This window comes from Bidens hawaiensis, unplaced genomic scaffold (assembly GCF_021521415.1).
Source record: "Bidens hawaiensis isolate Kalapana, Puna unplaced genomic scaffold, B.hawaiensis_p1.1 tig00062079_1, whole genome shotgun sequence".
In the NCBI taxonomy this organism is placed as follows: domain Eukaryota; kingdom Viridiplantae; phylum Streptophyta; class Magnoliopsida; order Asterales; family Asteraceae; genus Bidens; species Bidens hawaiensis.
The window spans coordinates 11,059-25,552 of NW_027501132.1; the positions used below are offsets into that span (position 1 = coordinate 11,059).

The 14,494-nt window shown below is 33.8% G+C and overlaps 1 protein-coding gene, 1 non-coding gene and 1 pseudogene across 3 annotated transcripts; 2 read left to right on the forward strand and 1 right to left on the reverse strand.

Annotated features, from left to right (window-relative positions):
• The first annotated feature begins 6,666 nt into the window (after positions 1-6,666).
• Positions 6,667-6,738, forward strand: TRNAP-AGG (transfer RNA proline (anticodon AGG)). Its single transcript has one exon. It is a non-coding gene; the product is annotated as a tRNA-Pro (tRNA).
• Positions 6,739-7,205: 467 nt separating this feature from the next.
• On the forward strand, positions 7,206-9,391 carry LOC143603523 (endo-1,4-beta-xylanase 5-like; annotated as a pseudogene). The gene is made up of 4 exons (XR_013148074.1): positions 7,206-7,662; positions 7,751-7,804; positions 7,946-8,037; positions 8,227-9,391. The product of XR_013148074.1 is annotated as an endo-1,4-beta-xylanase 5-like (transcript).
• A 367-nt stretch (positions 9,392-9,758) lies between these two features.
• Positions 9,759-10,804, reverse strand: LOC143603526 (transcription factor RSL3-like). Its single transcript, XM_077080307.1, has 5 exons — positions 10,472-10,804; positions 10,228-10,377; positions 10,085-10,150; positions 9,934-9,999; positions 9,759-9,851 (listed from the first exon to the last, which is right to left on the reverse strand). The coding sequence occupies exons 1-5, from the start codon at positions 10,802-10,804 to the stop codon at positions 9,759-9,761; spliced, it is 708 nt and encodes a 235-aa protein (XP_076936422.1).
• Between the last annotated feature and the right edge of the window lie 3,690 nt (positions 10,805-14,494).

Here is a 14,494-nt window from a genome sequence, read left to right on the forward strand (position 1 = left end):
AATGTTTTTAACCTTTAATTTTATGTGTAATATTTTGTATTAAAAGTTGTTAGTAACAGAAAAATTAATGAGCCGAGGAGAACACTCCATGTTGAAAACACATATAGTTGCGTTTCTTAGTTTTATTTGTCTTCATATTTTTATAAAGTTAAAGCTAGTGTTGTAACTTTGTATTGGATGGTTAAAGTTAATAATTAAATTATAAATACAACATTTTGCATACGGTCACTCAAATATATATAAACTAAAATCAAAATTTCCTAGAATTATATATTATATGGCCACAAAAGAGTGAAAGCAACTCTCAGCTCTAGATTATCCTGAAATTAAATCTCAGCCAGTGGAGGCCTAACAGTTTTGGGGGCCTAAAACGAAAGAAAGTTAGTGGAGGCCTTCTTCAACTTTCATCAGTATAAAACCTGCTCATTTATTCGGATTTGACACAAGTAGTTATAAGTTTTTATAAAACAAATGTAGTATATATTGGGAGGTTGTTGTGTTCCGTGCATAAAATTATAAAATCTAGAAAGTTTATTAGCAAATGAGTGATATATATATATATATAAAAGGCTAAGCAGTTAATGCGGAAAAATATCGGATATCGGTGAAGGACTGATATTTGAGATATCGGTTATCGCGGTGAGATATTGGTGGGATATCGGTAATTTTAATATCATGCAAAATTTATATATATTGCACTTTAACACTAACAATTTAGTATACTCTCCTACTATTACCAAATTATCCTTTTACAAGTTGCAAAACACTAATAATTGTAGCAAGCAGGGACTTATTAAGACTCAAACCACCAGCATTAAACAATAAAAATTGAAAATTAATACTTAAAACACTGATATCTGGAATATCGGTAAAATGTTGGTCAATATCAGCCAAATATTGGTCATTATCGCCGATGTTATCGGTACCGATATTTTGACTGGTATTTCACATGCGGACCGATAACCGAGATACCACTGAGATTGACTGCATAGATAGAAGGTGTATGTTATACTTGAAATGGGGGCCTTATTTGTTTGTGGGCCTCAAGCCCTTGCTTCACTGTTGGGCCGACCCTGATCTCAGCCCAAAAAAATAACTTTTACCATGACAGTTCCACATCCCCAGTTACGGTTCCAAGATGATAAAAACAATTGCTTCATCACCACCTGTTTACAGTTCCAGACGGTTTCCTCGTCTCTCACATACACTCCCTTTTCCCCTACGATTTCCTGTTTCCACGATCTTTAAACCTCACTGGATAATCAATTTTCCTCCTATTTCCTCAATTACTGCCGGATTTTTTTACCCGTTTTCAGTCTCGTCATCAGTGGTTGGTAATTGAACGAAATTACCTCTTAATTGCATATTGCATACTTTTTTATTTTAATTATTTTCAGTTGGGGTTTAATACCTTTTGATATTAAACTTCTTTTTGGTCTTCTTCGCCTTTCTCAAATAGCAACTGTGAACAAGTCTTATAAACAAGGTAATATTCATTCTTCAATTAGCTCCTTTTTTTTGACGTTATAATTAAGTTTCGTCACTTAAATACTATATGTATGCTCATTCAAATTGCTATGAATTTCAAAAGGGGTATGCACACCAACTGTTTGATTATATGCCTCAACAATTTCTTTTCATAGATTTAACTTCTTTGATGATGATATTACATTTGAATTGTGATTATCTTTTGTAATTGATCTTTGTATCTACAAATAATAGAAATTTTGTTGATGTATGTTGCAGGGATGTCTGTAGTAAGTAACTCTCTAGCTTAATGGAAGTTTACCCACATCACTTGGAAATTTGAGAAACCCATTAATTTGGACTCTCCAGCAGGAGTTGGAATGTCTTATTCGGGAAATAAAACCGACTATGTAACCAGGGATACCAAAACAGCTTTAGGCACGCACACATTTCTTCTTGAGGTATTCTTGAATGTTGATAATTGAGAAATTTAGATTCCTGATGGTTTACAATGTTAAATTTGTTTTTTTTTTCTTTCTTTATTTTTAATTTTCATTATTTGTATAATAATCTGTTGAGTCGTTTCTTTGTATAGATTAATTGTAGGCACAATTATTGATTCATCCTCTGGTCAAGGAAGAACAAAGAGCCCTTTTGGTAATTTTTTAGTTTCATTAATGTGGAAAAAGGTGAAAACAAGTTGTTTTGGATAACTTAAAACGTGAAGCTAATTGTTGCAACTCATACTGCAGGTTTGGGATGTTACTTATAGAAGCATCTTTAACCGAATAGGATTAGGACACTTTTGGAATAACATCACTTTTGTATAAAAGTCGATCTTAAAAGATTTATGCTAACGCCTCAAACCAGGTTGGTAAAAATCTTGTGCAATTATTATTATGAAAATCAGAATAATTACATCAAGGTTTGTTCCGCCTATTTTATTAGTTCAGGTTGAAATATGTATAAAAACGTATGTTTATGTACAACCTAGGTTGATTAATAACTAAACCGAAAGCGTTAAAATCTTAAAAACTGGCCAGACAAGCTGTCCACGAACCCAAACATTTCAGAAACTTAAAGTACATAAAAACGAGTCTAAATCAGTTTACTTTGGTCAAATAATGTGGTCGACTCAATATTTGCTTATGTTTAACTACACGTTTAAAAGTGTGAAAACCGGTTTTTGCTACCCAAACTGGTCTGGAGAGTTTTCATAGATTATTTTTATGTTAAAATAATATTTTAACCGATGAAAAACTATTATAGAAGGTTTTGGGTCAGTTTGTATTTGCATAAGCTTACGTTTAACCTTTAACGTGCTTAAAAGTGTGAAAACAGGTTTTTGCTACCCGTTTGTTGGACAGTTTTCACGTATTATTTTTTTGTTAAAATAGTGTTTTAAATTATGAAAGCTATTATAAAAGGTTTTTGGGTCAGTTATAGAGTTATACGTGTGTTTAAACGTTATATAAATGCGTACCGGCACTTTAAATGGGTCGGAAACGGGCACTTCGGTACTGTTTTAATTGTTTGGACATATTATAGATGTCCAAAAAAAGTATAAGACCACCTTAAATATATTTGAAAACTTATTTCAATTTCTAACCCTATAAACGTTATTGCGCGATTTCGTGCTTAACAATGCGTGTAGACACGTTGACACCCATTTATTAACAAAAACTGACAAACGTATTTTTGGGACTGCTATGAAACTTAAAATATATTACTATAGGTTTGACAATGAATAATATCTTTAAGATGTAAAAGATTTACTTTGCATATTACAGTATGATATCTAATTAGACCTCAATTCATAACATTCTCTTGCATTTTACTGCTCAAAATACAGTTGTGCTTACTTCAAAACTAAAACGAGTCATTTTAAAAAATTTAAAGATTTGGCAAGGGTTAAAAAGGGTCATTTTTTAAAGGTAAAGAATTGGTTCGGGTTAAATCGGTCAGTCGTTTTAAAAACGTATCAATTTGGTTCGGGTCTAAATGAGTCATTTTAAAAAGTTATTGATTTGGTTCGGATCAAAACGGGTCAATTTGTTTCATGAGTATATAAACCAGAAACAACTTATGTTTAAATGCTTTCAACTATGTTGAACTGGTTCAAAACTTCAAATTCATCAACAAGTATTTGCATAGTTTCAATTTTTTTTGGTACGGTATCGGCTCGGTATCAGTACAGTACTGATCTCGTCCCTTGATCAAACGTTGTAGTATATCCCATTGTGATAAAACAAACCTCCCATTTTTATATAATAGAATGCTAAATTAAATTAAATTACATTATGACAAATATAAACTTCCATTGAATTGAATCTTATTATGGGAGAATACATATCAAACTTTTTGAACGATAGATTTTTAATTACTATTTTAAATAACCATATTATAGGCTTTGTTTAATTTAAAGAAAATGAGCAGAATATTGATAATATTGCCATGTTGGATGAGTATTAACTGAAATTGTTTATATTTTAACTTCACTGCAGATGGATAACCGGAACAAGCCTGCATTAGAGGAGCTTTTTGCATCCACAAAGTATATTATTTAACTAATCTTACATCACAAACTTATCCAATTAACTTGGATTTGTAGCTTTTGGAAAGCTTTGGTGCAATAAGCAGGTGATATTCCCAAAAGGTATTGTTGTTGTTAACAGGTAGTTTAGTAGTTATTTTTCATTTAATGTTGTGTACTTGTGTTTGTGAACATTTACTCCTACCAAAGCAAGTTAAATATTACAGTTTTGATGGCATGAATGATGGCATGGGGTGTTGATGTTTCAACCGTTAATCTATAAGTATAAAACTTGAAAGGAGGAAATAACAAGTTTTAAAGACAACAGCTAACGGGTCTATAGGCTGCAAAAGGATCATTTTGCAACAGGGGCATGTTAGTCAAATTTTTAGGGCGTAATGGAAGATGAGTGAGAAATAACTTAGCAGTGAAGCGGTCATCTAAAACTTCTATCAAGATTTTTGGCTCAAAAACAAGAAATCATATTACTTCACAAATACATGGCCAACAGAAGCCTAGATACATTTTTATTTGGTATGCATCTATTAGAGACTGATTTACTCCTCTCATCCCATGTCAACGCGTTTTGTCATTCTATTTTGCTTTTAGTATATTTTTAAATTTTTGATGTATCATATATGATTGTTGAATATATGTTATTGAACATGTAGGAAAATGGGAAAAAAGTAGGAATCCCATTTTTATGCTTTGAAATACGGAATAAATAGCAAGAAAAAAAAGAATATTAACGACAACCTTACAACAATTGCATGGATCTGGTGTGAAATTTTTAAGGATTATAAGGATTTAAGATGTTTGGCTCGTGACACTGCATCATGTAGGTCACATTCCTGAGTTGATGTTCCCGTCCACCGGACGGGCAAACTACTAGTTAAATGTGTGCAAAGATAAGTATAATTAATTTATCTACTTACAAGCAGACGGCAAAATTAAAAACAATCTAATTTTGAGTAAATAAATATGGCATTTTACAATGACAAGTTGGGCAACATTGGGCCATAAATAGTTAACAACTTCCGTGGTTTTCTAGTGGATGGAGCATAGGTGTACTTCGGAACCGGTTTAAATTCAAAATTGAGTCAAAACCTCTAATGAAACCGGTTTGGGTGGAACCAGCTTGAAACTGACCTAATTCACCGAATTAGAGCTAGTTTGGAACTTTTACTTTTGGAACCGGTTTGCGCCATTTGAAAAAAAAAACTAATGAAAGCAAAATTAAAAAATATTTTGAGGAAAACAGTTCCCTTTATTGATTGTGCCACCACATTGAACTAAACTGTAAATGTTGACAGGGTTGAAGCTTCATTTGAGATATAATTTTACGATTTTGAGTTATTCGATGAAGACAAGAATTTTGCAACAATTTAAACTTTTATCAAATTTCTTTTTTTCAATTAGTTTTGAAATTTATCTAGCAAAACAAGGTTCAACAATATACATGTCTCAGTGAGAAATGCCGAATGCAAGAGCATCCGTATATGGTAAAAATGAGACTACTAAATATGCTCAGGATACCACTTGTAATGGTGAACTCATAAGGATATTATAACTAACTTTTAGCAAATTTTATATGTGATGCATTGTTGAATACCGCCGTATATGTTGATAACGACGCATATATATTAATAGCGTATATTTACACATACGCTAGTTAGTATAGTTAGCTGTATATATATGGTTAGTTAGCGTATATGTTTTGTTTATAAATACTTGCTTTGTAATCACATTTACACTAAAATGAGAATTATGATATGAATTTTACATGCATAAGAAATGTTATTGGTTGGTTAAATGGGTTCACAAAGTTGTTGCTCCTTAGCTCAAAATAGTGTATTTGTTTGTTTGTCTATTTTTATTTTTTTATTATTTATTTTTTTTGGAAAAAACTTTGTTTTTACTCATATCCATTTTGATTAAGGTCATTCAAAATCGAACCTGATATGACTCCATACCAACCTAATTTGCATGTTTTGTCTGGTATTGTTAATAGGACCTTTTAGAAAGTGAACCGAGCCTTGCAAACTTTGGATCAGGCTCGAAAAACGAGTTAGCTTGGCTTGTCTCAAGTCTATATTTCAGCTTAAGCTACTCATTTACTTTTTTAAAATTAATAAAAAAAAAACTATTTTCAACATATATGAAAATTTTATAAACAAATTTAATACTAAAATCTGAGCCAAACCAATGTGCTAACAAGTATACATTAATGTAAAACTTAGCCTTAGATTAACATTGGAAGTCTACTTGGTTATAACTTTATAAACAATAAAAATATATATACTCAATTTAAACGATCGATCTTAACTTGACCCTCATCTCAGCTCTTTTACAGATGAGCCTTTTAAGTTTTAAACATCCATAAAAGCTACTTTGTAGGTAATTTAGCCATTTAGGATACTCTTTGGCCTTTGTCATGCGTGTAAAACAAAAAACAAAGTAGATAAAAAACTTCATAGTTTGAACTACCATAATAAATAGAAGCATTTTGTTACACTAAATTACAGATGGGTATTTGTTCTAGTGGTATAATTCTTGCTTTGGGTGCGAGAGGTCCCGAGTTCGATTCTCGGAAGGCCCCAATTTTTGGTCTTTTATTTTCGTGAACATTATTGATAAACAAATATATATGAGCACTCAATATAAATGGGCATTTGTTCTAGTGGTATGATTCTCGCTTAGGGTGCGAGAGGTCCCGAGTTCAATTCTCGGAATGCCCCATTATTATATTTTTTGGATACTTTGACTATATTTTTTTTGTTGACTTGCTTACTAAATGATCAAACATTCATTTAAGTTATTAATTGCATTGTTTATACTAACGCTACTGTAATAAATTCTATATGCATTTATTGTTTCATTTTACTCTCTGCGCCCACAAACAGATGAAATATGCACCCAATTCAATAAATTTAATTTCATTTATTCAAGTGCCCATGGACTTTCTGAAATGTTAATATGTTGTACCCCTACGTAAATTACATTCTATTTGTACAGAATTCAATAACCATATTTCATTTACACTGGTCATTGCTAAGCCACTATAACCCCCCCCCCCCCCCCCCCCTCTTGAATTTAAGCAAAATCACGGCACGGCATCCTGAATGTAGACAATGTATGCATAAGATATTTACACAACGAAATCATATAGAAAGTAACTTTGTTTTTATTGAGTTCATACCTATAATTTTCAATATGTGAATTTATAATCTCTAGACTTCCTATGGTATGTTGAAAATTCTAATTAATATATTATCTCTGATATATCTTTTAACCGTGGCATATTCCAATTGATGCCTTCTTAAGACAAAATTAAAAAAAAAGGTCACAGTATATCTATACTTCCCATTCGGTCACATGTTTTTATGAATCATAATAATATATATTTATTGTTCAAACTTAATAAATGTGCATGTCCTTAATTGTTTTTTAAAAGGTTTTCATAGTTCACATGCTGCCTTGATCTGGGGTCCAAATAATAAGAAAAAATTGAGAAGAGGACAAAGAAGCTAGCTAAAATAATTCAAGTAAAAGATTCTTCATAGAGATAAGATATTGAGCTACCCCATTGTTTTTGGATCACACTTAACTAATGAAAACACTCATCAATTTCTTTCTTCTTATATGCTTTTTGCTGATATCAGGTCGTTACTGTATGTTTATGTGTATGCACTTGCTTCTTGTTTTATCATTCATATATTGTTATTGTAATTATTCACATTTTTAATCCAGGTGATATAACTCGAGCCCAGATCAATGAGGATCGCTATGCAACAACAAAGGCAAGTTCAAATTTTCTATATCACTTACAAGATATGGTTTGAATATGTTTTTTAATAGTTATATATCATGGTTATATGGGATGTTTTATTATTGTATAGCTACTTCAAGAATCTAATTTTTCATGTATTTCACCAATGCAGGAAGAAAACACGGTTAAAGAGTTCGATGAAAACACGTTATTTAGTCCATACACCAAACAAGAATGGAGATCTTACCAACAAAAGAAGATAAATGAGGTAATATACATCAAGTTTCAATCATTCTAATCCTAGCATTAGTTTAGACTTAATTGCCCAAATAGCTCATGTGGTTTGATCATATTGTATGTTTGACCCCCCCCCCCCCCCCCGAGCCGGGAATGAAAAGTGCTAAACTTATACCACATGTTATTACAACTTATGTTAATGTTACATTCCATTTATTAGGGGCGTAAAACACAGTTAAACTTCATCATAACTTACCCGAACAAAACCGCGGTTAAAGGTGCTAAACTTTACATAAAGCAACTAACTTCAGATTTCCACTGGGGTTGTGGTATGACTCATAGAATCCTCAATAACACAGCCTACAAAAAATGGTTTGCTTCCAAATTCACAGCTGCTGATTTCCACAATGAGTTAAAATGGTACTACACCGAACCAAAACCGGGTCAAGAAAATTATACTGACCCGGACGCCATGTTAAAGTTTGCTGATGAACACTGGATCATCGTTAGAGGCCACACGGTTTTATGGGATGATGTTAAATACCAACAAAAATGGGTGAGAAAACTTCCACCCGAAAAGTTGTTACAAGCAGCAAACAAACGAGTCGACTCGGTAGTTAAGCGTTACAAAGGGCGTTTAGTCGGTTGGGACGTTATGAACGAAAATTTACACCACAACTTCTTTGAAAAGAGACTCGGGAAAAATGCATCGGCTATGTTTTATAACCGGGTTCATAATATTGACCCCGACACGACTTTGTACATGAACGAGTTTAACACGACAGAAAACGTGAACGATAAGTGGGCCCGGCCCGAGAAGTATTTAAGAAGGCTTACAAGATCCGGGCTTACCCAGGAAACAGTGACATTAAAATGGGAATTGGGTTAGAATGCCATTATGGTGCCGAGCCGATCAATCTTCATTACGTTAGAAACGCGTTGACTTTGTTAAGTCAAACCGGTTTACCTATATGGCTAACCGAGTTGGATGTTAAAATGGACCCGGGCCTCGATAATAAAACGAGAAGTGAACTTCAGGTTATTTATTTAGAGGAAATACTTAGGGAGTCGTTTTGTCACGCGTCAATAAAGGCGATAATAATATGGACGGGTGCATCGATTGACGGGTGTGATGTCATGTGTATGACCAATGAGAAACTAGATAACACACCGGTTGGGGATTTGATCGATCGGTTAATGGAAGAATGGAAAACCGGGAACATTGAAGTTGAATCAGATAGTAACGGGATGTCTCAAGTTTCGGTGTTTAACGGTCAGTATGAAGTTACCGCGGTAGAACCCGTTACAAATGTTTCTAACAGTGTCACTTTTAAGGTAGACAAAGTGTACCGGACAACATTGTTCATCTTCAAATCCTTGGTTAAGTCATGTATTAATGAGAATCAATTGTTTTTTTTTCAACAATCATTTAGATAAGTAATAAATCAAATTGAAACTCTTTTTTTCATTTTGTATTTCAAATGCAACGTATACAGATTGATCTTTTCCAAGTAAGTTTAAAATAAACTCAGAGTCGTGAAAAACCGTAATATATGTTACATATAAAAATAAAGAATATGCCGGGCTGGTTGACTCCGCAACCTACATAGTGGGTCCATCCATGCCCATAAACAGGCTACCATTTGCTAATTAAGAAAGATGAATTTTTGACACTATATGTCAACCAAAAACACTCCAAAAAAAAGACAACTTTAAACATAAAAATATCAATATTGAGTCAAGAGGTGTGCATCATCTTGGTGAAGGTAGCTTCACATCGAGCCCGAGGTTCAGCCCGTTATATGCGATAGGAGCATACATCCATAGATCATCAGAGCTCAAAAGCTGCAAATATCAAAAACATTTATTTAGCAAGCTGTTTGCAGTGTAACTTATTTAAACTCATATTTCAATATTGTTTACTCACCTTGATTTGGAGCTGCAAGAATTTCACATACTCAACAGCTTCTTCAAGCATAGTGCTAATATCAACCTTCATAACCAAAAAAACTATTAAAACATATTAATTTTAAAAAATTATTTACAGAAATGTATATATATCTCAAATAGCTGCTTACCTTTGTACCATTAGGAACAAGGTTCTGTAAAATTCTTAACCTTTCATTAATTCTCTCTCTTCTTTTCTGCAAAATATAAATTGAATGTTAGATTAGTTTAAGAATTAGAGATTTATTCATATCAAAATTAGTTAATTAATTACCTTGGCATACACGCTTTGACTATCATTTGCTGACCCGTTACATGCTCGTTTCTTGCCATTCGTGTTCAGCTTTGTAACATCATGATCAACTCCAGCTATATTGACTTTCGAATTCTTACTTAACCTTGGTTTTTTCCAACTCGTGTGGACCTACATTATACGACATTTATCAGAACTTGTTACAGAATGATCACATTAATATTAATAATAGTTATGAAAACAAAGTTAACTCATGTGAACATACATCCACATCATTACAAGAGTGTTTTCTTGTATTCGGCGACAAACTGTTATATTCTGCAGACGGTTCGGCTGCTGGGATGAATGGAATTACAGAAGCACCCTTTTGGCTTGCACTTAGAGAGGAAAGGGAGAGATAGCTTTCGCCACTTGAAGTGGGAAGCATTACATTACCGCCATCCGAAATGGACAATGAAGGTTCATCATGGTGTGGCCAAAATGCTGAAGAATCTTGAGAAGTAGAAACATTGGGTGGTAATTTAGTTGAAAAGGTAGAAAATAAATGTGACATAAAATCAGCTTCTTCACTAGAGTATGTTCCACTAAAGAATTCCATTTCTTTTCTTGCAAAAAAATATGGAAAGTGAAAAGAATTATTGGTGTTGATGTGTCAAAAGAAGAAGCTATGTTTGAAGAACTGTAGATTGCTAAAACCGGCACAGAGATATGTATATATGCAACGAGAATGTGGCAGTTGATTGGTTTTGTCTTGTACTGTTGACTTGATGATGTGTATAATAAAATAGATTAGTATCAGATATTATATAAAACAATGATTAGAATGTTTAGTTACAGCTAGCATGGCCTTTTAAACAGGATTATTGGGCACGTTGACAAGGTTAAAGTGTCAAAAGGGCACCCTTGACAGTTAATTATTAGTTTGTCCAGAAACATTGATTCTTTATTAAAATCTTGTAACTAAGAACTTTGAAGCACTTGTCTATATTTGGATAATTACAATATTCATGTAAGTAAGTCTTGGTTTTATGTATTTAGTTGTGGTTATTAAAGGAAATTAAGTACCAGACATATTGTTTTGGGGAAAAAGTATGAATAAAATACATTCATTAATGGATAGATTGAAAATATAGCAAAGATTTTCTAGAACATTATATATTAAAAAAGACACCAACCATTGAAACCGCGTATTCTGGTATGAGGCATTTGGGATGGATGACCGCCCTCGTGCAAAACTCTGGCATTGACAATTAATAACGGAATCCAGGGAGGCCATGGCACGATCTCCATATAATATATTACTATAAATAAATAATGTTACAACTACGAATCCAACACAAGTTATATGAGATGAGATGATACCCAGGGGCGGACCCACATAGTTCCCATCGAGGTCCCGGGACACCAATGTTTTTTAAAAATTACTAAGAGACGATATATTAAATTTTGTAAGGACCTCATAAAAATTAATACTTGGAACCCATATTATTAAGGCTGAACTAGTCTAGTGGAAAGTCCCTTGTTTTTTCTTTGAGAGGTTGCAGGTTCAAGCTCACCATACCCAGTTTTTGTTGCTTTTATAATATTCTAGTCAATATTAGTTATTTAGTTAGGATATTTGTGTTTTTTCTTTAGTTTATCCCATATAACCATTATCACCATGCAACATATATAATGACAACATGAGTTTTACATATACTTAAATTATTTATCTTGTGTATGTATATTATAATTAATCATTTATTTGTGTAAGAGTTAGTTTTTCATGTCTTGGTTATTCATGTAAGACCATATATATATAGCTTACGCTTATGTTTTTCGGGTATGAATAAAAATGAATTAAAAGTGTATGTTCTATCTAGTTTCTAATCTATATTCTTTCTACTTACTCGTTTCCGATAACACCATATTTTCGTGTTTTATTATGTTCCTCCTCTCGACCCGACCCGAATAACGACCGACCCAAAAGTTTTGTAAACCGGAAAAATTGGGACCCCGTTGACAAAAAATCCTGCGTCCGCCACTGATGATACCTAATTTTGATTGGAGCCCAAAATGAGTATGTATCCATCCGTGGTAGGGTTGTGTTGGCACGTTTTCACAAACAAACCTTAGACAACAAATCTAACCACTCGTCCCTTACAACTTAAAAAAATAAGTTCAGGGCCCGAAAAGAAATAAACTACAAATAACAAAAAAAAAAGCTCCTACCTCAAAATATTAAAAAAAAAATAATCTTACCGAAATAAAAAAAAATGGCAATGGCGACGGTGGTGACAGTGGCGACGATGGTGGTGGTCAAGCGGTATTGTGGCGGCGGCGATGGTTAAATGGTGGTGGTGCTCAAGCGTGTAGCGGCGGCAGTCAAGCAGTCACAGTGATGGTGGTGATGACCAGGCAATTTAGGAGGTTGTATGCTACCAAAGCATAGAGATGTTCAACGAAACCAGTTCCTGGAACCGAACCGGTGGACCCGAACCGGACCCGAACCGGTTCCTACTCGTTTTTTGTAGGAACAGGACCCTATCTGATTCAACCCGATGATTCGTGACCGGTTCTTGCATTTCTGAGTGGGGGCGGGTAGGAACCGGAACCGAACCGGAACCGGTTCTGGAACCGAACCATCCGGAACCGGTTCCTAACCGTTTTTTGGCCGTTTTTTGACCGTTGGGGTCAAAAATAGCCGTTTTTTGACCGGTTACGGTACAGGAACCGGGTTAGGAACCGGTAAGAACCGGTTAGATAGGTTAGGGGTCCGAGGGTGGGAGAACCGGTTCGGTTCCCTAACCGGTTCGAGCCTGGAACCGGTTTAAAAGGGGGTTTTGAATATAGGAACCGGTTAGGAACCGGTTCCGGTTCCTAGTCCCAAACCGTTTTGAACATCTCTACCAAAGCACACTTTGGAAGACATTTACGGTTGAACGTTTTTGCTAGTTTTTTTTATTTTATGGTTGGACTCGATAGACTTTTACCCTCAATCATCTCAATTCATAAAAGAAGAGTTTTAACTTCCGTATGGCTCTACATTAATAATTTTCCATGTCTTTATCCCTTAAGGTGGGCAAAAGTAGCATTATCAAATTTAAGGGTATAATTTGTGACACGACATGTGTGGTTTGGGATCGGTATAACACGTTTTATGTAACTATGTAAGGGCATCTCTTATGTCAAAATTTTATTATTTTTTAAAATCGGCATCGTTTATACATAATTGCTCAAAAAAACAAGTAAATATGTACATTTGTATTTTTAAATTATTAAGACGCAAAAACAAAATTATATTAATGAACTTATTTTTGGGTTAAACGTGTTAAGTTTGCGTCAACCACAAATACACCTATGGTGCTTTGGCTCATGTGTTTGGCATGAAATTTGCGTACGTGTGGCGTTTGACCCCGCAAACCTACAATGTATGGAGCGGTAACTCATAACCATGCCCTTCATGCCACAAATTACTAACTTATTTGTTGCTTAAGAACTCTAGGCAGCGACTTTATAATAAAGTGAAGCTTTTTTGGTTAATTCATATGGCCTCTCTTAATTTTTAACCAATCAATATAGTAAAAAAGAAGGTAATCATGCACATACTCAGCCATTATGTAACCATGATTCAGGAAACTAACAGTAGTAATAGTACGTAACAATAGTTCATTTATAAGATGCTGTCATTTATTGTAGTTTTTGTTGAAGATTATGTTTCCCATTAGGATTTTACCTGTACTCTTTAACCCTGTTCATTTGAAGCTACAAGTGATTTGCATACCAGGCGTCAACCTTAGCCATTTCACTCTATTGAACAAAAGACAACAGTTGCAAGGACAAGAAAGAACAAATCCATAGCCAAATATGCCACAGTCAACCTGCCATCATTTGAAAACAAAGTTAGAAAAAAAAAAGAAGAAATTTAAACAACACCCAAAGGTTTTTGGACTGATATATCCTCTCACTCTTTAAAAGAAAAACAAATTTCATTAGATTTCCCAAGAGGCAAGAACCAACACATACATGACTGATCCTACTATTTTCATAATATTAGTATACAACCCCTATTGGGTCGAGCTGAAGCTCGGATCATTCATTTCTAGTAACGGAGTCCTAATAATTTTATGAAATCCTCAACGACTATTTTTTATTTATTATATAAAGCTTCTTAAATCAAGTAGAAGGGTTTATGATAAGTCTTGAGAAACTAAGGCTGGAATAGCTTAAAGCATGCATCATTATAAACCTTTCTTTAGGCTGTTTATGAAAGAACACAAAGCTATAATATTGGTTCAAGACATACCAG